At 38.9% G+C, this 24825-nt stretch overlaps 1 protein-coding gene across 4 annotated transcripts in view; it reads right to left on the reverse strand.

Annotated features, from left to right (window-relative positions):
* The window catches only part of ATP11C (ATPase phospholipid transporting 11C (ATP11C blood group)), a 167652-nt gene that overhangs the window by 52147 nt on the left and 90680 nt on the right, over positions 1 to 24825 (reverse strand). For all 4 annotated transcript variants that reach the window (XM_082610483.1, XM_082610481.1, XM_082610480.1 and 1 more), the window contains 14 exons: positions 21261 to 21389; positions 19363 to 19466; positions 17187 to 17237; positions 16132 to 16196; positions 15716 to 15797; positions 14652 to 14802; positions 13898 to 14095; positions 8539 to 8700; positions 7395 to 7546; positions 6116 to 6187; positions 4157 to 4230; positions 2356 to 2459; positions 1708 to 1889; positions 95 to 358 (listed from right to left, as the gene is read on the reverse strand). In XM_082610483.1, the coding sequence (XP_082466609.1) occupies positions 95 to 358; positions 1708 to 1889; positions 2356 to 2459; positions 4157 to 4230; positions 6116 to 6187; positions 7395 to 7546; positions 8539 to 8700; positions 13898 to 14095; positions 14652 to 14802; positions 15716 to 15797; positions 16132 to 16196; positions 17187 to 17237; positions 19363 to 19466; positions 21261 to 21389 (1790 nt within the window). The remainder of the gene's footprint in view (positions 1 to 94; positions 359 to 1707; positions 1890 to 2355; positions 2460 to 4156; positions 4231 to 6115; positions 6188 to 7394; positions 7547 to 8538; positions 8701 to 13897; positions 14096 to 14651; positions 14803 to 15715; positions 15798 to 16131; positions 16197 to 17186; positions 17238 to 19362; positions 19467 to 21260; positions 21390 to 24825) is intronic.

The following is a 24825-nucleotide window of genomic DNA, read 5'->3' on the forward strand; positions in this document are numbered from 1 at the left end:
TGATAAATTACAGGAAACGGAGCCTTGTGCATAAGCAGCTGTGATTTACATCTGTACCAATGTCTAAATATAACAAATTGATGTACTTTCTTACTTTTTAAGGCTTCTAGTACTTTTAGGAAATTCATGCAGCAACTTTTTACGATATTCAATCAACAACTCATGTAATCGATCTTCTTTCCGTTCGCTTTCTTGGATGGTTTTGGTGGTCAGTTCCAAGAGCTCGGTGCTGGTCTGGAAAAGGCGGCAAGCATAGCAGGTAGATTTGGCTGTCTCCATCTTGTCCCCAGTAAGCACCCAGACTTTCAGACCTGCTGCGTGCAGGGCTTCAATGGTCTCAGCGGCTTGATCTTGCAGCCTGGAAACACAAAGGAAACCTTTTTATCTTTGAAAATTCCTGACACAGATTCTAAAAGAAGGCTTGTTAAAGAGAATATCCTTGGTAGATAGATAGTGGGAAGCAGCCGCAGAGCACAGGGAGATCAGCTCGGTGCTTTGTGACTGCCTGGAGGGGTGGGATGGGGAGGGTGGGAGGGAGGGAGATGCATGAGGGAAGGGATGTGGGAACAGATGTATATGTATGACTGATTCACTTTGTTATAAAGCAGAAACTAATTAAAAAAAAGAAAAATAGGGGGAAAATTCAGAAAAAGGTGAATTAAATGATAGGGTTTTTTTCCCCTAAAAAAAAAAAAAAGAGAATATCCTTATAATTCATAGCAATTCTGGAGTCCTGACATATTTTAACAGTTGTTTTTCTTATATATCCTCTACCATTTCTGAGCATACTCTTTCTGGCATAGTTTTACTTATTAAAGTGCATTTCAAACAATGAGGTTTGGAAAGTTTATGTTTTCTCACTATACAAATACTTAACATGGTTCAAAACAGAAAGGGCCAGACACAGTCTAATGAGATACTGAAGGAAGTTAGCAAATCCCCATCCCTGAGGAGCTGGAAGTTTAGGAAAGCCAACCATTCTGAAGGAGATTTTAAGCATTATTCTGAAAGGCAAGGGTAGAAGAAGAGTGATACTTTGCATTCCTTTTGGTCAGAGAATAACAATGAAATTAGACTAAATGAATTATATTAGAACTTTAATACCTTCCAATGAATATATGTTTATAACTTCATGTTTGGGTTAAGCCTCACAATTTGCATTCATAGCTTCTAGAAAACTCCTAAAATAGAATCTAAAACTTATTTTTTCAAGCAGATCAATTCTGGAGCCCTATAATCATGCCCGGCAGAGCTCAGCCTGTATGGTTAGAGCAAATTATTTTAAAGTATGCAAAAATATGCTCTAGTCTGTTAAACCAGGTTACAATGAGCTCTCATGTTGTTTGCTCAACCTTGAATTTCCCTTCTGCTCATCTGTCTTTCAAAATTGTACCCATTCTACCAAGCACCAACTCAAATGGTGTCTCTAGCACAAAGCTTCCTATGCAGAGTAAGACTACTTCATAAATACCTGCATAAATGAAGGGATGGCTTAGTAAGTACTCAAAAGACCTTAGAGATGACAGATTCATTCTTCTAAGTCACAAATATTTAACTTAAAAATTATTCCCACAAACAGTTCAAAATCTGATGTACAGACAAAGCTGAATCAAAGATTTCAAAACTTGAGAATGAATTACCTATCTGGACAGATACCACCCTAAATGACTGGTCATTAAAATAACAAGAATATCATTTTCTAATTACTTGTCTTCCACTGCAGTGGCTCCAATTAAATTCATGTTTGTCTCAATCTCATCAAAAACCTTTTCCATTTTTTCTTCTCTGTCTTGTAAGGCCATTTTTGCCTCTATGAGCTGTCTGTTAATTCTTTCATAATCATCTGGAGCAATTTCTTTGAAGGCTACACAAAGTGTCCGATACCCATCCTAGAAGCAAGGTAGGAGATCTCTAGTTATCCAAATAATGAATAAAAACAAACAAAACACACTCTTTAAATACTCTTGCTTTACCACACAAAAGAGAAATTCTGACTAATTTCCTTTTTAATTAAAAAAGGGGAAAAAAAGAGAAAGAACAGATTGCATTGGGTTAACATTCAATTAGGTTCGGAAAAACAAATTAATAGCTCTTGGGGTTAAAAAAACAAACAAAAAGCAGAACATAAAGCAAAGATTCTTGAAAAGTCTTCAAAGGGTGCAAATTCTGAACAGAAACTTACTCCAGGATTTTTTATATTAAAATAAGGAAAATAATATTACAAAATCCCCAAATATAAAAATAGGCCATAAAAATAAGCTAAAATTCATTTAAACAGTCCTTTAAATAGCAATCCATAGACGTAGTCATCTCTAGCATTTCTCTATCTACTGGGGGGAGGGAGTGTAGGCTCACCATTGCATTACGTTCCACATGGACTTTAGTTAACTCAATTTCATGATTTTGCACCCTGGGGAAAACTGCTGAGTCGGCTCCTTTACAAAAGAGAAGTATGTCTCCTAAAATAAAGAATCAGAGTACTTGACTTACTTAGAATAGGGATTTTAATAATACATAACTATTAAGGTGGCCTCTCCCACCTAGCAGCTGTGTATCCTGAGCCTGCCTTGGAATGTTCATCCAAATGGAAGCAGACATCTTGACCTTTACTCTGTCAGGACAACGTTCACCACCTCTTGGGACCAATATGGACATAACTAATATCTCAGAGTTCACAACATGCACCTCTGTTAAAAGAAACTTCCATCAAGTGAATCACAGAAGATGGTGCTTGTGTCAAGGAGCTGCATCTGAATTCTCTTTGAAGATGTTGTCAACCATGGTCTAAAGTTCACATGTGGCATCTACAGATGTCAAGGATCAAACTCAAGCTCAAACAAGATAAAATCATTTTGAAAGACTATACACATTAGCTTTTAAAACAGTAGCTTGAAGGTTTTCACCAGAAACTGGAGAGTAGCTCTGTAGAATGCTAGTACAACTACAGCTTTATACCAGTCCATGCACCCAGGAAAGTAGACAGTACCATTAAGAAGGACACTCTGACCTTATAAGGCAAAGTGCTAAGTTCAAAAAGTTAAAAAAGGGTAGCTCTGAGGTCAAGGCCCTTGATAGACCACTTCCTCAGACATCTTACCATCTGCACTAGAACATGGACGTGCATGTGTACAGGTAAGAACAGCAAGTATTCCAAATGTTAAGTGTTTTTAAAAAAATTTCTCTCACATAGCCATAGTGTGTTTAAAAGTCATAAAACAAATTCCACATTCACATATAATGAAATCAGCATCGTGACTTTGCAGTCACACCACAAAGTATGAATAAGGTAGGATATATTCCCTGAAGGGTCTGTCTAAATCTTCCCCTTCTCATATTAAGACATTTTCAACAGATTTAATACTAAAAAGTAAATTACCAGGAAATAAATCAAGGATATTTTGGAAAACCACCTGGAGACAGACAGACAGACAGACAGACAGACACACACACACACACACATACACACACAGAGGAATATGAGAGCCCACAAACGAAGCAGGAATGCTACCCATGGGTCTTGCTGAATCTGAGCAGAAGGCATCCCAGTCACCATGGCTCCTCCCAAGAACATGGGGGAACCCTGAAATGATGGTACTGTTTCCCCTGCAAAGGGCAAGCTTCTTTACTGTGTTAAACAAACAGCCCAGGGTGCTAGAGTAAAATCACATGCCCTTTCCCAGCAGTCAGGCCCTTAGTCATCTCTAGTTTACCTGCTTCCAGGAAGTGTAAAGCAGTGGGGAATTAGGAAGGTCAGAGAGGGATAACCAGCAACTCTTTACACTCATAGATTCTACTGCTAGTAGTCTCATACCATCCAGTTGTAGTGGGCTGCTGCAGGTAGACATTGGTGGTGATTGGTTAGTACCCTGAACTGTGAAAAAGTCACCCTTTCAGTTCCTCTTTGGACATCCAAGACTGAGGGGTAGAGTTCACTTTCCAAGAAAATGCATATATTGTCATACCGGGGGTTCTGCCACTGACAATTTGACAAACTGAACATGTGCTTATATAAATACATTAAGGCATATACAAAAGCTTTGCACGACTTTCGGTAATCATACACTACTACGTGAAATGCTTTTCTCTCTTGAAGTAGTTGATCAACATACAAATCTACAAATGGAAAAAGAAAAAGTCAAGTTTTAAAAATGCATACCTGATTGAGTCTTCACAACTACACTCATACGACGGCGGACAGAATCGAAGTTTAAGGTGTGAAGAAGTTCATACCTTTGATAGAAAAAAAAAAGAGAAAAGTGAAATATGTAGACCAAGATAAAACACAACAGAAACATCTTAAGTTAACAGAGCTCTCCTCTTTGGATAAGGGTTGCTTGTTGTGGGCACAACGGGTGCTTTCCATTGTGTCTTTGGAATTTCTCTGCGCTTAGAACATGCTGTCAGAGGATACCAGTGTTGCTTAAGGGTTATCTATATCTTCTCATTATATAACTTAAAATAGTAAGGAGAGACTGACTGCATAGAAATGAGGAACAAAGAGCTGTCCTGCGAAGCTATATATGGGGAGGGTCTAGAAATAGTCTCACCCTGCCAAGTATTTTAATCATCTATGGAGTGCCTACTATGTGTCAGGCACAGTGACTGACGCTGAAGAAGAGACACACATCTTCCCTTAAGGCGCTTACCAAATGATAAGGGAGACAGAGGGTAATGAGATGACTACCCCCTAGTCTTCCAAATACTGTAACAAAGGAACACACAGGGGAGATATGGGAGCACAGACAGAAGGCATCTGAAGGAAGGCTTCCTGGAAGAGGTGGTGCCTGAGCTGTGTTTTGCAGGAGTGACACGATGAAGAAAGGATATCATGGCATCTGAGTATAGAGAAGAGCATGTGCAAAGGCACAGCAACATGAGAGCACGTGGCCCATGGGGGGACTTACAGTAGTTCACTTAAGGCTTGAGATCTAGTTGATAGGGGAGTAGCAAGAGAGGTAGGCAGGGGCTGGGACCTGAGAACATTGTGGGTCATTTCAGAGATTTGGGATTTCATCCTAAGGGCAATAGGAATCCACTGAAGGGTATAAACAGTGGATTGACATGATCATATTTGTGTGTAAATGGCTAAGCTATTCACCAGATGAAAGGATGAAGAAGAAGAAAGTTTCTAAGACTTATTAGAAAAAAATGTGAGGAAATAATTTCTTGAAAATAAATAACTTGTATACAAGTATTTACTACAAAGCTTCTCTTTGATGGGAATGAGTGGGTCATTGGCTTTGGGATGTGTACATATAAGACATCTACGTGTAGCACAGTATCTCATTTGTTGTTGGCCAGATGGGGGCACTGTTGTGAACCGGCTAGAATCTGGACTTTGACAATGACTTGGGGCTCCTGGCAGTCAGGCCTAAGAGCCTTCTTCTGGTTCCTCTGGCTCTTGAACATTCCTTCCCAAAGGGGCATATTCCCTAAGCACATCTACATATGTTACATGTTTCTGAGATGGGTCTTACGAGATGCTAGGGGTCAGAATGGAAGTCAGACAATTACATTTCAAGTTCATATAAAGAATTCAAATTAATCCCAGGGGCTAATTAAAATCCGTTATTAAGCCAAGGTGGTTTTGTTTGTTGGGGTCTCTGTAGTGAAGAAAAACAAACAAAAAAAAGAAATGTGGAGCTACGGCTGCATCAGTGTACTTGCCCTAAGGCTCACACCCAAGCATCTAAAACAAGAGAAAGCTTCTGACTCCAAAGCTGCCATGTCTGGCAGGGCTTGCAATCCCAGAATGATTGGTTGGGTTCTGGACAGCAGAAGGTTTCATGCCTGTTCACTGATTTTTCTTGGAGCATGTGTTGGAGACCTGAAATGGCATCTAAAATTCAGAAAAGTCCAGGCAGACGCTCATTCAGGCTACTGGACCCATATGTGAACAGAATTGGAATCATTTACACCTCAACTGCTAGTTTCTGCCATTCTATGAAAAATGTCTTCTCCTACTCCAAATACATTTACATAAAGCTCTGAACTGGGAGAGCAGAGTCCTACATTTATAGATGCAATCAGTTCCCTTTGCTGCCCTTCCTAAATCCATCTAAGGTGGACTGTGGGGTTAAGAAGTGACAATCATCAAACATACAGTGCTACTTACTCTTCTATTTCTTTTCTTTGGTTCTCTACTCTCATATGACCATTCCGCATTCCTACAAACGTGAACCCATACCTGCGAAACACAATAAAAAAGACCTTTGTGTATCTTTAAAGAATAATTAATTTCCTCTTGCACTGGCATTATTCATACTTGTTTATTGTTTTCTTCTTTTTCATAAGATCTCAATCTATAACTTTACTTCCTTTTACTCACTGAGATGTTAACACAGAGCAAGTCAATGCCCAGTCACAAATTGTAACCAAGAAAGAGGCAATCTGTGATTCCAGTTCTGTAGCTAACACATGGGGTGACTTTTATCCACTTAATTAGCTTGGGCTTCATGGATAAAACAGGACTTTCAGTTACCAAATGATATCAAAATTGCTGGAAGCACTTCAGCAAGAACATGTGTTGTACAAAAAGTGGCCATTATTATCGGATTTCCAAACTATAATATGAATATTTGGACTTCTGGCTGGAATGCATAAATAGTAATGCAAGTTACATCTACGCATTGCTATTTTTTTTTTGGTCTTAACTGGTTAGGTTTGGGAATTTTTTTCAAACTTTCAGATAAAGTAGCTTGGCTCCTTATTAAAGAATGAGGATACTTATAAGATAAGGTAATTGAAGCAAATAAGAGAAGGAACAAAATAACTCCTGTTCTCCTGTGATTTCGCTTTCTCAGGAGAAGTACAAGAACTGTTTATTTATTTATTTTTTTTTCGGTACGCGGGCCTCTCACTGTTGTGGCCTCTCCCGTTGCAGAGCACAGGCTCTGGACGCGCAGGCTCAGCGGCCATGGCTCACAGGCCTAGCCGCTCCGCGGCATGTGGGATCCTCCCTGATTGGGGCACAAACCCATGTCCCCTGCATCGGCAGGCGGACTCTCAACCACTGTGCCACCAGGGGAGCCCTGTTTAATTTTTTTTACTCTTCAAAAATGTTAATGTATTTTTCTACAACTTATTTCTGGGTTTTAAAACAGCATTACTGAGGTATAACTGATAGAGAACTGCGAATACCTAATGTGTGCACTTTGATGAGTTTGGACACATGAATACATCTGTGATACCATCACCACAATCAAGGTAGAGACATATCCCAACATTTCTCAGGCTCTTTGTGTCCCCTTTACTTTTTTGTTGTTTGTGGTAAGAACATTTAACATATGAGATCTACTCTCTTAACAAATTTTGAAGTAAAAATACCATATTGTTAACTATAGGCAGAACTGTACCTCTCGAAATTATTCATCTAGCATAACGTACATGCTTACCTTTTAGCTCCTTTGACCAAAGCTATTTCATCTGGTGAAGAGGACATATAGGTTAATTCAGCTGATTCTGTAACTCCATCAACAGCATCGTTTGTTCTAATTTCTACAGTATGACATAAACACAAGGCACGCAGGAAGAGCTCTTCTCGATTCTATTGAACAGTAACAGAAAAATGATTATATTAGTTTCACTGTGAACACTTGGTAACTAGTCAATGAACGGAGAAAGCTTATTAATGTGAGAAAATGTTATAACCTCCAGCAAACTGAGTAGCAAAAATTTATAAATTCATAACACTCAAATGAACTACATATTCTCCTGGTCCCTACCAACATGGTTGGTTCTCAGCTAACACACCCTAGGGGCTATGCTAACTCATTCAGGTTACTGTAGTGCCACCTAATACCAAAGCAGTGACATCTCCATGGCCTAAAAGAGTTCATTCAGGGCTTCCCTGGTGGCACAGTGGTTGAGAATCTGCCTGCCAATGCAGGGGACACGGGTTCGAGCCCTGGTCTGGGAAGATCCCACATGCCGCGGAGCAACTAGGCCCGTGTGCCACAACTACTGAGCCTGTGTGTCTGGAGCCTGTGCTCTGCAACAAGAGAGGCCATGACAGTGAGAGGCCTGCGCACCGCGATGAAGAGTAACCCCGCTCACCGCAGCTAGAGAAAGCCCACGCACAGAAACGAAGACCCAACACAGACAAAATAAATAAATAAATAAATTGATTAATTAAAAAAAAAAGAGTTCATTCAATTCTAATTCACAATCTGGCAATAGCTCAGGTTCAGGGAGACTCTGGTTCATTTCATGCCTAGACACTGCTGGGACTTGAATGATTTCAATAGACATCATTCTTGGAGCAGCTCATATTTTTAAAGATAAAGCACCAAAAATTATGATCACACAGTCAAGTGAAAGTTTTACCCAAATGCCATGTTTCATAATGCTCTCTTATAAATTCTACTTGTTTACAAATTCCGGAGTTGTCCATAAAATAAGAAAGGTGAAGTTGAAAGAACAAACAGATGGTTATTCAAAAGTCTATGTCACGTGCCCAAATCCTTAATTTCTACTATGCTAACACATGCCTATATAAATTGATTTCTCAAGGTAAAATGGTAACGCAGAAAATGCCACCTTATCTGCTTTGTCAAAATATGGTAAGGGTCCATCAGTTTGAGAGAGTCCATCAGCCTCCTGAGTTACACCTTTATACTTATGCCCATCTATGCAGCATTCAATGAATTCCATGCTATTTTCAGTGAGTGTTCCAGTCTTATCAGTAAATACATAATCCACCTAAAAACAAGAACACAAACATATGCATTCTTTCTTCAATGTGATTAATTTTCTATAAGGAATAACTAAAAGGATATTCTCATATCCATAGAAATCACCTTTTCTAAAAACTTGTCAAATGTCAGGTAATTACAGAAGCAATATTATCAAATGAATGATAAATGAGGAAGTATTTTTAAAGATACTGAAATAGTATCACATGTCTAAGGTAGACTTACTTAAATGTAGGAGATTAATAGGCAGGAAAAATGCGGCTATTTTATCAAACTAAGACCCCTTCAACTTAACACCGACCTGTTTTGATATAAAGAAGTTAACATAAGAAAAGTCAATTTTCCAAGTGGGAAACAATTTACTGACCATTATTTCTCTCCCTCTCTCTCTCTGACACACTGACACATGCGTGCGTGCACGTGCGCGCACACGCACACACACACACACACACAGAGAAAACATATTGGATAGGAACTTAAACTAACTGGGATGTAACAAAACCTTTCTTTGAAAAGTAAAATTTTCTATAAATATACTGGATTGAAGTAAAATGCATTATGTCATAGAATGTATATAAGAGTTACAGAATATAGACAGATGGGGAAATAATGTTACTTAATTAGACACAGTAAGTCAACGATGATCAAAAATATAAATGAAATTTCTTCCACATACTATGTATATTTTCAGATACTCCTCCAAAAAATTTCCAAATTAAAAAAAGGAGCAGAGTTTATAATGATAGGTTAAAGTATAATATAAGCATACTTTCATAAATAATGGAAAAAATAGGCTATGAAATAAATTTCCCATGTAAAATAAGCCATTTTGAGCATTTTCATTTTATCTCAGTTTTTATCTCTTCTATTTATAACATCTGGCTTTTGGAAACCCACAATTTTATCCTCCTTTTTGGCAATTTATACTTAAATAGTTAAAATTATGGGCTGACAGGAACAAACGTAAGTACAAGATTAAGGTTTTTATTATGTAAGGGAGAAAGAGATGAACTGCAGCAGTAGTTGCTTTCTAATTATTTTTCAAAGCATTTCATGGTAGCAGCACTGGCACAAATATAGCATTCCAATCTTCTCTTTATTTTCCTGTTAGCCAGCCAAGTTTGAATTCTCTCTTTAAATTAATCCAAGTGGTATTATTCCTGTATCATTTAGATTTTTCCAGTTAAAATGAAATTCTTTGGGGCTTTTTTTCTGATCAAAATTATTAACCTTCATTTTCCCCCGAAGGTTGTCCTATGTTGTTGCAGCTCCTGCACTTGGATGAGCTTTAACCCATTTTGAAATCTTTTATAGATGACAAAGGTAATAGCTTTTTTTTTTTTTTTTTTTTTGCGGTACGCGGGCCTCTCACTGTTGTGGCCTCTCCCATTGCGGAGCACAGGCTCCGGACGCGCAGGCTCAGCGGCCAAGGCTCACGGGCCTAGCCGCTCCGCGGCATGTGGGATCTTCCTGGACCGGGGCATGAACCTGTGTCCCCTGCATCGGCAGGTGGACTCTCAACCACTGCGCCACCAGGGAAGCCCAAAGGTAATAGCTTTAAAAAATAAAGTGCAGGGACTTCCCTGGTGGCACAGTGGTTGAGAATCTGCCTGCCAATGCAGGGAATACGGGTTCGATCCCTGGTCCGGGAAGATCCCACATGCCGTGGAGCAACTAAGCCCGTGTGTCTCAACTACTGAGCCTGCGCACCTAGAGCCTGAGAGCCACAACTATTGAGCCCACGTGCCACAACTACTGAAGCCTGTGCGCCTAGAGCCCATGCTCCGCGACAAGAGAAGGCACCACAATGAGAAGCCCGTGCACCGCAACGAAGAGTAGCCCCTGCTCGCCACAACTAGAGAAAGCCTGCGCGCAGCAATGAAGACCCGACGCAGCCATAAATAAATAAATGAATGAATGAATGTGTATTTAAATAAAGTGTTTGCCTATATATAACAGTTTGTGCACTATGGATCTGTGTACAATTAATCTCACAGGTATAGGCCAACAAACTATACCCTGATAGAGTAATTATCAAACTGTAGTCTGCCTCACACTCACTAGGAGGGTGCTTGTTAAAATTCAGATCACTGGGCTTTATCCCCAGAGTTTCTCATTCAGTAGCTCTGGGGTGGGGTTAGATAATGTGCACTTCTAATAAGTTCCCAGGTGATGCTGGTCCTGAGATCATGCTTTGAGAACCACTATCTAATATATGCCCTATACTCAGAACAAGGGGAGGAGAGGATTGGCTATTATTAAAAAGTATTCTCATATTTAAAGGAGAGTGAGGGCCGATGAGTCAGAGGCTACTGCTTGCCTCTGACTCTCAACAGCCTCTTCCTCTTTAGTGGTAGGTTTGAGCCAGTTGCAGGAAAGGCTCTTCTCTATCAGCAAGCTCAAAGCCATCAATTTATGGATAGAAAGCCTAAAGTGAGATAGCTGTTCAGAATAGAAAGAGCCCTAAAATAAAGGTTGATCACATGAAATCACCTAGTTTACAGGTCAAAATTGGTCAAAAAATTTCATATTGTTTAACCTAGTGAAGAACTTGGACTGGAGTTGTGGCTCCACCACCTACTAAATTTATGACCTTGGAAAAATCTCCTCATCTCTCTGAACATTAAATATTAGCCTTAAATAATCAAACTGTTGCACAAGGCTATAAAGATTACTAAACATGTTTGTAAGTGTTATACAGATGTAGATTGTCATTGCTATTGACTTGACCAAAATCACACAGTACTAGACTCTTTCCATCATTCCATATTCCCTGATTTTTCTGATTATCGTCACATTGCTATAGTTAGGGTATGATATGTATGTTTCCCCAACTACATGTTGAACAACTCAAGGGTTTCTTGCTTACTTCATAATAGTAACCCCAATACCAAGAACATATCTTAGATAACACAGAAGTTTAATACATAACCACTGGATTGAATTACTGGAATCACACTATATACTCTGACACACCACTGGGCATAGCTGCGAGACTGGGAGGGGATATGAAGGAGGAGGCTATCCCCACCATTTTTTCAAAGTTGAAACCATTTGGCTGTCAAAAGGACTGATGTCTGATCATAAAAGACCCCATTCTTTTCCAATTGAACTGAGCAGTCTACTTCTTTTTGTTTCTCAAGTCAAAGACCAACACTGTCCTAAACATATCTTCCTATTTTTTTTTAATACCAATGTGGGTCACTTAGGAAGAGGTTAAGCAAGTGTTTGCAATGGTATTGATCGAAACTAACTGACACTGCTTTTAAGTAACATAAAAGCCCTATAGATTTTAAACTATGACTCATCAAGGAGGAAACTGGTTACACTTAATTTCGTGTATACTGGTCCATGAATGCTAAATGTCCTAAGAAACCATTTCAAGACTTCTTTGCATTTTCATTTAGGTAGTTTCTACACATGTAAGCTGATCATGATGGCAAATTGTTTTTACAGTGTACAAACTGAAGTGGTGGTCTGGTTATTACCTTATAACTGACTAAATGACAGTCACATCCAGAAAAGCAGGTTTTGGCGGGGGAAAGAAGTGGTGGCTGAAATGAAAACTGTAGTTTCTTTTCACTGATCAAACTGACTACATCATTACCCAAAGCTCTACTTTACGTTCTGCAGTGTAAGTAAGTCTTGATGATAGGAACAAGACTATGTTACCATAGGTAAGATGGAATCTGCTGAGGTGGAGATCTGGCCTGGATATCCTGCCTGTCTCTGGTGAGAATTAGGTGCCACATGTAGAATGATGGCTGTTCTATTTGCAGTAGCCTGGGACTAGCCATGTTCACCCTTGGGTACCTTAATCCATATAGCCAGGCACTGGATTTAGAATAGGCAGATCTAGTCAACTAAATCAGCTGTCAGGGATAAGTTCACCAGAGGTGGCTTATAACTCATTTTTTTCCCATGCAAAAAAGCTGCAGATTGATACCTTTTGTTGGGACTAGAGTAGTTCTACTCAGCTTTCCCTGGATGAAAACTTCTGATTTAAAAAGGCTAAGGTCAGCTGTGGCAGCTGAAGTGACCTACAAAAGAAACTTCTGGGAACAATATCTAAGGGAAAAGCATTCGTTCATTCATTGCTTATTCTATCCTTAGTGACTCAGTATCTCTGTGGAATGCAGATGCCACAGTCTGGGATCCTGGAGTCCTAGAGTCAGGTTTCAACATAATGATATCTGGAGAGTCCTTTCACCCTTGTGACTGTAGTTGTCAAGAGGGTACTCTGGTTTAGTCAAAGGCTGTGTAAAGAACAGAAATACAGAGTGGGGGTGGAGGGGGACTGAATTCAGGAGGAGAGTTTTCAGGCACAGGCGCAAATCGTCACCATTCAAAACGAGTGTGAGGCCCTATTCCAGCCATACAGTTCCATTAACTGAATTTGCATCTCCCAGTTACAGAAATGATATTTCCACAGTCTTGACATTCTAAATATCAAGAGAATTAAATGCAAGCCAAAAAAATCCCCTCAGCTTGTAAAGATCATTACATGACACACAGTAAATTCAGACAAAGGGAAAAACTTTTCTCAATACTGATAAGAAAAGCACCAAAGAAGTCATCACTTGAAGAATTACAGCTAGACTGCACTGCATTTGAAAGCAACCTGGGTTAGCAGCGAGGTCAAAGCCTGGACTACCTTGGTATATGAAGCAAAAAGCATTTAGAGGAGTGCATGCCCTCACATTTCCCCTTCATTTAAATTCTTGCACTGGAATAAACAACTCTGCTTTCTAGGTCTATATTCCATCTGATCAGAAATGTACAAAGAAAATGTCCATAGGACAACTCTGGTCAATTTTGTTTATGGAACAAAATGCATTTATAAAATAGCTTTATTTCCACTGCCCCATAGTCTATCCCTAAATGATTATAGATGGTGATGAAGACTACATGTTTCCTGTTCCAAAGCAAGAGCCCATAATCTAACAACACCACCAGGTGAGTTTTAAAGAGAATTTCCGTAACATTCAAATTTAATACATAAATTGGTGTACTTTCAACACACTGATTTCAAAATGCCAGCAAAATAATTGACGTTATAGTTATGAAAACATCGCTTGCCTTCGTTACATGCCTGCATAAAGGAATTTTCGTTGAATCACAGAAATGGTCACATACATTGGTAATCCAGACTACAAGAAATAAGTTACTATGTTAACTTATTTTAAGTAAAAATAAGTTCTAACCTGACCAAGTTCTTCATTAAGGTCTGATGTGTTAACCAGGGCTCCTTCATTGATTTCTTCATCATAAAAGTCCTTATCCCATGAAATGAAGAAGGAGCCCAAGAATTTTTGCATTTCTACTGTGACATACATGGAGACAGGAATGATAAAGTTGAACAGAACCATAAATGACAGGAAGTCGGTAAACATTTTCAAAACCTAAACAAAAGAAATAGTTCATGCTGATTATATGCACAGTTCCATCAAGCAAGTGTAATATAAACTTTCTATCTTTTAATTTCAACGCTGAAAGCACTGCTCTTTCCAACGACACTATATCATTGGTAAACATTTTCACAGTACATGAAAACAACGTTTACAACACCCTGAATTTTGTCACTATTCTTCAGTGAATGTACCTTGACTTAACACTTTTCACTTCCTTAAGTTCTCTGCTCCTCTCACCCCCCAGTATGAATGTAGGCACCCATTATGTTCCTATCATGATATATCACAAGCTCATAATATATTAACATGCCAGACCTTCTTGCCCAATTGCTTAAAACTCTTAACCAAAGAGTTAAAAACAAGGATAGATGCCTAGGGTTAAAACAAAAAAATTCTAACATTTCTTAAACAGTTAATGGCTTGGGGCTACCATACAACCAAGAGAAAACCCAAATACCAAAGGTATCATTATCTGAGCAACATTTCAATAAAGGGTGTCTCTGTTACAGTGTGCTAGGGTTAACATTTTCAGCATAAAACAAATTACCTTCAAAGTCTCCCGCTCTTTCTGGGTCTTTTGGTTATACCAAGGTTCATCGTTATATGGGGTACTTTGCCAAACATACTTTAGGGTAGTGCATACTGCAGCTTTGGTCAGTAAGATAAATAAATACACAATCAGGAAGGCATTAATGGATCTGAAAAATAAGATATCATGGATTTAAAAACCATTTAATTACTTAAGATATCAACCAGGTATAAACTAAACTGTTCAGTTTTCTAAAGCTTCTCCTGTGTACGATGTGTAACCATAGCACAGACCTGTATAGATGAACCTGTTATCACTGCTAACGCATTATTCTTGAGTGGTAAAATGGAAAAGCCATCCCTAGCCCCAACCCAAAGTGCAATGGCTCAACACACCTTTAGTAAGGATCCTATAAAGTGACAGAACACACACACACACACACACACACACATTACCTACTCCATCCTTATAGAAGGAGTAGATTGTTTCCATTTCCCTGAATCCTAAAGGTTTGGAATAGAGGGTAGAGGAGCAAATGTGAAATCTGCAAACTTAGTGTGGATACTCTTAGTCTGAAAGTAGAGCTATGGAGAGGGTGTCACTGATATACTGGATATCCACGCCAACAGGAGAGTGAGGTCTGTGCCAGCGGTGACTGGCTTGAAGGTGTGTGTCATGTACCACTTAAGTATCTGCCAGGAGACTATTATCTGTGTTGTACAACCTCCTTACATATAGCAACAAGGGGACCCCAAACCATTATCCAGCAGCAAAAGAGAATAAATTTCAACTAAACCCTGCCCTTGAATAGCTAAGTGAGCTTAGGTAAATCACTTATCATCTCTACGACTATTTCTCTATCTATAAAGTGAACAGGCTAACAGGAATTACTCTGAGTTGCTCAGAGGATTAAACGAAATCAGACATACAAATCACTGAGCAGTTTCTAGAACACAAAAAGTACTCAAAATGGTAGCACCATTACAATTTATGTTGTTTTTGCTTATGGTTGTTATTTACAGTTACTGAGAAGTAACAATTTCAGTTCAATAACAACTAAAGAAATTGTGGTGTACACTAACTTTTCAACAGCAGAACGTTTCTGAGATTTCCCTTGGTAGTTCAATGCCATTTTGGTTTCCATTCCAGTGTAAACAGCAACTCCTAAGGAATAAGAATATGATGAAAATTAGGTTTCAAATGAGATTGCCAACCCAACTCCCCACCCAGTTGGATCTACCAATTTTTTCACTCTATAAAAGTAGGAATTCTAAACTCTCTTCTATTCACCAGTTGATATATCATTTATAGTATAATTTTAATTCTACATAGTTTGTCATAGTTTTCAAGTTAGTTTACCATCTTATAAATTCCAAACACCTAAAAATAGGCTTAGATTAAATAGAATTAAATGCCATGTTCAATTTTTAACTGCACTCTTTAGGCACAGGCTTTAAAAGACATATTTCTAGTAAGTATATCTTAAAAAAACATTCACCATATATCTTCCTGGTATTTTTTAGTGTAGCTCCTTTCAACAAGAGATTTTCAGGTCCCAAAGACCTAAACAAAAAATGAACACAACTTATCCAAACAGCCCAACAAATAGCACCATCAACTTTGGCGACATATTTTGCCCTAACATACATCTATCTCCAAAAGGTTCAGAATGTATCTGTTTACTTATATCATATGCTTACTAACACAGGACCAGCTGAAAGATATTTCCCTCTGAAGTTACTTGAGGGTACAGCACAGATGGAAGCACACACAGTACAGGAGTAGCCAGCGACACACAGAGGTAAAGAGATGCATAGAGATAAAAGGATTATGAGTCACAGACAGCAAGACAAGAACGGGACAGAACAGCAGACATCAAGAAACAGAAAGGAAAGGTGACAGTAAAAGGCTGGGAAAGCAAATGTCAAGGTGGGAAAGACACACTGCCATATTTATAGAGAGTAAACACGCCTTTTGGGCGATCATTGGGCACCCGGTGTTTCTTTAACTTCCTTTTGAGTACTGGCTATAAAGGCCAAGTGGAAAAGTTGAGATAATTAACTGGATGATAGAAGAGGGAAGAAAACACCCCTTCTTCCATGAACTGTTACATTATAAATGATTAAACTTTTCATTTTACTTAAGTCCAGCTAATTCTCCCAGCATTTTATCTCCTGCCTAGTCCCTAAATTACTGTCCCTTAACACACTGTTCTCCAAATATACTTCCAATATTGTCAGGCACTGCACAGCCAAGGACAATAAATACAGTGCTTAGAACATATTTGGGATTATTGGTCAAAGTGTCTGGAGCTCTACAATTTTAGAAACCCTCAGCATCACTTCCAACACCACCCCCCTACCAGGACACACACACTCTGAGCTGCTACCAATCACAAGGTCAGCTACTTAAGACCCATTAGTGGCTAGTTACTCCAGGGTTATTCACCTTTACATCCCTTTCTATAGAGGAAAGTATTCAACTATTTTAATGGGCTTAAAAGAGAAACATTGCTCCCCCCAAAAGGACAGATTAAAGGAATTATAAACTAACCTGGCAACAGCTTCAAGATTATTACTATAGATACTGATTCGGCCAACAAACCTGCAAAAAGAACATAATAGCACACGTGTCTTCTATATCTAGATAAAATCTATTTATCCCCAATATGGGAATGAATCAAAATACAAAAAATGCAAGAAGAGATAAGACAATGAACTACGAAAGCCTACTGTCTTTCTTTTTAAAAAAAGTTAAGTTGAACCAATATGGTATGTAACATTTTCAACTAATTTAAAAAATATTATGGATAATAAGAATGTAAACAAAGATTCTAAATTGATTTTCAAGATGTACTTGGCACCGTGCATGCACACATTACCCCTCTCATCTATACTCCATATAAATAATTGGTTTCTATTTCACATTCATGTGAAGAAAGGTTTCTGGTGCTAAAACAACTTTTAAAACCATTAGTTCAGTAGTTCTTTCAATTGAGCATGCATCAGAATTACTGGTGGGCTTCTTAAACCACAGATTTCTGGGCCCCATCCCCAAGCTTATGGTTCAGTTAAGAATGTGAATCTGTATTTCCAACAAGTTCCCAGGCGATGCTGATGCTGCTGGCCTGGGATCACCGTTTGGGAACCACCGGCATTAGGGAACACTTGGTCACCATCTTGGAAATGTCCAAACTGTCTTGCAGCTGATCTGAATACTGAGCTTGATCTGACCAAGTGAGCAGATATATGGCTATGCATATGGTAATCTACATTTCTGAAAAATAGGGTAAAAAGCTCTAAATCCTCCTTAACAAGAATGTTATGAGTATTTTATAACTTACATTAGAATTTTTTCAGAAAAATTGATTATTACTAAATACACAAAATATGAGGGTCTGCTCATTTCATTCATCATGTATTAATTGCACCATTACTATGCTTGCTAATAAGCAAGAAAAATGTGTTCCTTGCCCTAAAACAGACAATCAGGCAATTACAATGTGAGTGATGACCACTAGGGTGGTGGAAGTACAAGGTATTCTGAAGTCACATACCAAGGGTACTCAATCTAGTCTAAAGAAATTAGGAATAACCTTCCCTCACTAAAAATCTCCTTCATATTTAAGGTAACTGAAATTTAGGAGTTACCCTATAAATATGCAAGGATGTATATTATTGTCTAACTCAGGCAAAATCAGTCACTCCCTTTTCTGTGATTCTATGGGCCTTTTACATCTCACTGTACTGTAAGCCTAGCTTTACTGTTTTGCAAACTGTGAGTTCCCTAAAGGCAGGGAACAGCTATTTTGCTTTGTGATTCTAAGTTCCTACTATCAAGGTGGATACAGAAGAAGAAGGGAAAAAGGAAAGAAGGAATGATGGGAAGGAGGGAGGATATTATTCATGTAGTAGGATGAATACTTTGTTTTTCCACTACTGGGCACTGTTGTAAGCCACATCCTGCCATTTGGTCCCCTATTATGACCAACAGCATTCATTAACCAGATGGCTGGCATGAGTGATGGATGCCATCTGTAAAGGTGGAATAGAATATAATTAATTGGCCCACTTGGGGATAAAACCTATTATTCTATCCTCATTAACACCATGCTCTAATCAACCAAAGTAACCAGTCTTAAAAATCAAATGCCAAATTTTCTGACAACCCACAATGACTGTGAATGAGTAAATCTACTCCAGAAAGCCTAACTATAGCAAAATAGAGGAAATCACACCATTTCACTGCTCCCTCAACTTAACTGTTTACTTTGGACAAGAAACAGCCTATATACAATACTCAGTTCAATATGATCCTCATAAAAAAGGACAAAGTGCCTACTAATTGCATGGCTCCATATCTCCTCTCTTTAATGTTGGATGACACATAAAGTGGTTTATTTTTGTTTTAATTAACTCTGGCTAATGCAGGAGTTTGATAGATCAGCCTTACGGGATTACATAATCTTAAAATGTGATGGACGGCCATGTCTACAAATAACAATAATAAAAGAAAAACCACAAGTAAGATGCCTGGGCCCACAATGATTTGTCTTAGGCTGGTAGTGAACAAGGCTGATTTGATTCATTTGCCTGCCAGAAGGAAGGAACAGCTCATAAAAACACAGATGCAAGGAGGCTGGTAAATGGTGGGTGTTTCTTTGCAATACTGGTGGCAAAGAGAAGCAAAGCCATCAGACAGCAGTAAAATGAAACCAGGTAATTCTTACTTGTAGAGGTCAGGTTGAGGCTGTTCACATTCAATTGCTGCTCTGAGGGTATCAATGGATTCGGCTGTACACAGTTCAGTGGTGTCACGTACCGCATAATGTGTCTAGATGAAAGCAGAAGAAAAAGCAAAAACAGCCCCCCCCAAAAAAAGTGTAATCGTATACCCACCTGATTTCATGAACACTCTATGTTTTTAGTAAGAGGCTTTGGCAGAATGATACAAATATTGATGCACATTTCCAACTAAATAAACTTGATGGTATTACTCTTAAAATATATTACAAATAATTAGAAAGATAACTCTGCTACAAGGGGAGTTCCAAGATAATGAGAAAACTAAAAGCTTTTCTTGATACTGACAGCAGAGAGAATTCCATTTGCAGCATGCATATAATTAACTGAAAACCCCATGAAAAATTTAATGCATTTTTTTTCTCCTATTTATAGAACTGAGACCTATTATTTTGCTCACCACAGTGTATGGTGATGTTAACATACACCTAAGAATTGAACATAACCCTTTTGGTCATAAGAATGCTAACATTTTTGCTAACAGAAAGAAAAAATTCATCAATAGTTTCCATTATACAAACAGCAAAATTAATGATCTTGAAAATGCTTCGAGTGGCTACAATTTATGTAAGGAGCTGGGAGATGATGTGTCTTGCCTTAGTCAGACAGTTAGAATATTCTACTAATGTATATTATGTACTTACTTGATTGACCCAGAACTCAAGGCAAGCTCCAATGAACCCATTTATAAATCATCAAAGAAGGGCTGACGCAGATTCAAAGACTGCACCACTTATGCTGAAGGGAAAGCTGTTGCACAGTCTTCGGAGAATATTATGGATCTGCCTCAGCTACATTTAAAACTATCTCCTGACTTGGAAAACCTATGTACTTTTAGCTGATTTATCAGATCAACTTAATTGGAAAATGAAACCACTTGAAAGTTTTCTGCCTCTAAACAACTTTTTCCCTATTAGGAAATCTTTAGGTAGATTTCTCGATTTTTATCTTGACATTCCCTCAAATACAACTTTGTTTTTCAATAGTTTAAATGGGACTAGTTCATCACCATGCCCCTGAAGAAAAAAATTAGTTATCTAACAGGCATTTAAGTTCCTTTCCCACATACTGAGTCCTGGTCCTCAACCCCAGATGGAATAAACAAGCAGAGAAAAGCCCTCAAGGATACACACAGAGGTGAGCACATTAGTATTCTTCCTTAAAGGCAGCATACAGAGGATACATGTTCATGCCCTGTGGAGCTCTGGATGATAGCCAAGAACTGACAGTGCCGGAAAGTACTGGAGGAAAGTAACTTATCCTCCAGTTTGAACAAATTTACTCTAACACATTTATAATTCTTCCTAGTTGAAATAAAGCAAATATTTGCCAAACTACACCCTAAGGTATTTTTTAAAAGTAATCAAACCATTCCAGGTTAGATTTTCTATATGCCAGGAATAATCATTTTTTTCAAGAAGATAGTCATCACTTTAAAAATAAAAACAGATCAAACTGTAAGGTTAGAGTACCTTAGGGTGAAGTTATTTTCATAGTTATATAGTTTCAGCCTAAGACTACTTTCATTTTTAAAAGCCTAAATAAAATATTGAATGGGTTAGTGACAATATGAAATGCAAACAGTGCTATCAAAAATGTGGTGGCTTTTATTTGGGGTGTGGATTTCCTCACCCAACACCACCCTTTCCCTCAAAGTTGAGTATTTGCTAGAAGTTCAAAGACAGTTATATAAAAGCTGTCTTCAAATACAAAACTTACACAAACAGGAAAAAATAAGATAAAAGATTAGGGGGCAGTGGGATGGAGTATTGTATGATTAACTATCCTGAGCTCAAATGTTTAGGCAAGGTTTAATCTCCATTACCTTGCAATTGGATTCCCCGTCAAGACTTGCAGTAGTAACATAACAGGTTCCATCAATTGTGCAGGATGATAGAAGAATAAGATCACAGGGAAAGGTTTCATCTGCCTGTACTTCTACTACATCACCGACCTGGCATAGAGAGAAAAATAAATAGCAATATTCTTAATTCCAAACAAAGCGTTCATTATACCTCAAACTAAAGTCAAAACAGTAGCAAAAGACCTCTCCTCCTCTATGGCTTAGACTGCCTCAGCATCCTATACCATGTGAAAGGTGATGAAGGAATATCACTCAACATTCAGAGTCCTCTTTAAGGTTACAATGACTTAGGATGCTTTTAGATTACCTTAGTATTGAACTTTAATCTCTAACAAATGATTTCAGCACCCAGGGATCCTTTTGTTCTCTGTTGTTTCTGGCATTGGTATTTGATAAGAGAATGACCATTATCATGTCATGAATGAATCAAGAAAATCTACACATCTTAACTTGAGCACTTCAGGAACACTGGTCAGCCACACTCCCACTCTGCATCATAGATAACTATTTCAAAATGCTTTGCCTTCCAAGTGATAACAGCTATTATTTTGGGGTCACAGTGCTCAGAAAATCTCGCTTAATTAGAGAGGTGTTTATGTTACCCATAACATTTGGAAAAAAACTTTTTTCAAATAGGTCATTTTCCAACAATTCATCTGCTATGAGCAAGTACCCAAAGCTCAAGTAGAGGAAAAACATGAGAGAAGAAACCACGAACCATGTCTAGCGCATAATTTAATAATGTAGGAAATAAATCATGATGATTAAAACGCAGATCTTCACTACTTGACTTTATGTCCCAGCTCTGCCACTTAACTATATGACCTTAGGTTAAGTGTCTTTGATGACTGCAACTACCTCATAGGATTGGCTGGAGTATGAAATGAGGATACAGGTAAAGTGTTTCGTAAAGTGCCTAGCATATATTCACCCTCTGGTAGTTGCCAATTATAATTATTACTAATACCCTACAACTGCTTTACTTCCAACTTATGAATAGTCATAAAATTTTTTTAGAAGGAGGTAAGAAATTATCCAGCCCAGTGCATTCCAACGTTTTCCATGTCGTGGCACACACAGAAAATGATAAGTAACCCTTTTGTACAGCACTTCCAGATAAAGGGAGGAGGCTGCTGGTGACAGAAGACAACCCACTTTAGGAGATAGTCACAATATCTGGCTCACCAACTCTGGCACACTGGTTGTGAAATGCTGAACTAACAAATGACACACCTGCCTTCCAATTGCTGCACACAATTTGGCAGATGAAGATGAGGATTTCAAGATCTATTCAGGAACAATTTTATTTTCTTTGCCAGTCTTAATCAGTAGCCAAGAGCAACAACATAAATAATGGAACTAATTTGTAAATAATATTTTATTTTCTTGGATCTTTCCTTCCTCACATACACAAACACTTCTGTTGCTTATACAAAGCCACAATCTATGCTTAAATACACAGAAGAAAAATAACAAAAAAATCTTAAAGCATCTTAGAAGAAGGAAACACTCATTAAAGAATGGAACATGATTCTCAGGCACTGATAAATAAAAACCACAAACAGAATTTCTTCTACAACACTGATAATGATTTGCTCAGATATGAAAAGATCCCTGCACCTGGAGTGCAAGTTAAGGCTGGTAAGATGGACAGGGGCCAGATCACAAAAGTCTTGACAGATCAGGGTCAGGGGTTTAGGCCTCACCCTGAAGGCAAGGGGAGACTGGGAAAGGACTTTTAAAGAAAGGGAACAACATGGTCCACTTAGACAACCAACTCTAGAGTTGTTTCCACTTAGCATGTACAAAGCCACAAGAGAACATCACTATCCCTTGTCATAAATATTAGAAATAGCCAGATAATCAACAGAATCATATTTTTTGGAGTTCATCAGAGAGCTGAGGTTGCAGGGCAACCAAATGAACTGAATTTCAAGGGTGAAAAGTCCCTCTGAGGAGAGAGAGGAGAAATAAACTGTTTCACAATTGACGAAGCACAGGAGGAAGAGACGACTGCCATAAAAGTGCCTAGGATGAAAATAACTAGATTTTTAACCAACTGTAAAAGGCTTGGTAGGGGCCAACGTGACAGTTTCAAATCTCTGCAAGCCTGAGAGAAAAGAGGAGACCATAAGCACGTATCAGTTCTTCTCTATAGGCATCCACTGAGTGCTCATGAGAAAGCATGAGGACAGGAGGCCTAAAAGAGCCTTCCTCACTGGTACAGGCATACAGGTTGTGAATGACTGCTGTGGAGGAACAGACATAAAATATGCTACAACTGTGGACCCTTCTCTCATATGAGGTAAAAGCCATCTGTGCCTAAGAGAAAGGCAAGAAACCCTCCCGGGCACAGTCTCAGGGTAACGTAACTACTGCTAGTGGGGAGATAGAATCAAAGCCATCTGCTGCTGGGGATGGGACAGGAAAACCCCTCATATTGAGGACCTAGCACTGACAAAAAGGAGAGTACTGAGAAAGTTCCACCCTGAAGGCAAGGGTGCCTAAAACCTGCCTAATACTGAGATGGAGTAGGAGAACCAAGAAACCAGTCTGTTCCCACCAGGAACCCCAAGAAAGAGGAATCTACCACTGGGGGAGGAGAAAGGGCGTAGAGAGAGGCATTCACTGTGTCTCAGGAATGCAGGACCTGCTGAAAGCAGAGAATGGAACAGGAACACTGAGAAAACCCCTGTGGCAGCCCAGCACTGCAGGCATTTAAAGTCCAGTGGTGTACTGAAAGCATCAACAGCTACAGCAAAATCCAAAGCCAGCCAACTCCTTACCAGACTGACTCAACCCCCAACACTGATGGGCTGGCTGACAGAATAGGTGTGCCCACTACAGACCACAAATACAGGTTACCTGCCTCGGTCTCCAGCATTCTTTCACATGCACTGCCCAAAACTCAATTAAAAAAAAAATGAGATGCACAAAACCAAGACAAAAATGAACCATCATCAAAAGATAAAGGTGTCAATAGGGCCAGCCTCAGAAACACTCAGATTTTGGGGCTTCCCTGGTGGCGCAGTGGTTAAGAATCCGCCTGCTGATGCAGGGGACACGGGTTGGAGCCCTGGTCTGAGAAGATCCCACATGCCGCGGAGCAACTAAGCCTGTGTGCCACAACTACTGAGCCTGCACTCTACAGCCCGTGAGCCACAACTATTGAGTCCACGTGCCACAACTACTGAAGCCTGCATGCCTAGAGCCCGTGCTCCACAACAAGAGAAGCCACCGCAATGAGAAGCCCGCACACCGCAACAAAGAGTAGACCCCGCTCGCCGCAACTAGACAAAGCCTGCGTGCAGCAACAAAGACCCAACACAGCCAAAAATCAATAAATAAAATAAATTAAAAAAAAGAAATACTCAGATTTTGGAATTATGAAACAGGGATAGAAAAATAGCTATGATTAAGATATTAAACTATTTACTGGAAAAGGTAGATAACATACACATGCAGATGAGGAATTTGGGCATAAATACGGAAACTCCCAAAAAAAGGCAATTGGAAAAGTTAGAAA

The sequence above is a fragment of the Mesoplodon mirus genome (genome assembly GCF_964341445.2).
Source record: "Mesoplodon mirus genome assembly, chromosome: X".
In the NCBI taxonomy this organism is placed as follows: Eukaryota; Metazoa; Chordata; class Mammalia; order Artiodactyla; family Ziphiidae; genus Mesoplodon; species Mesoplodon mirus.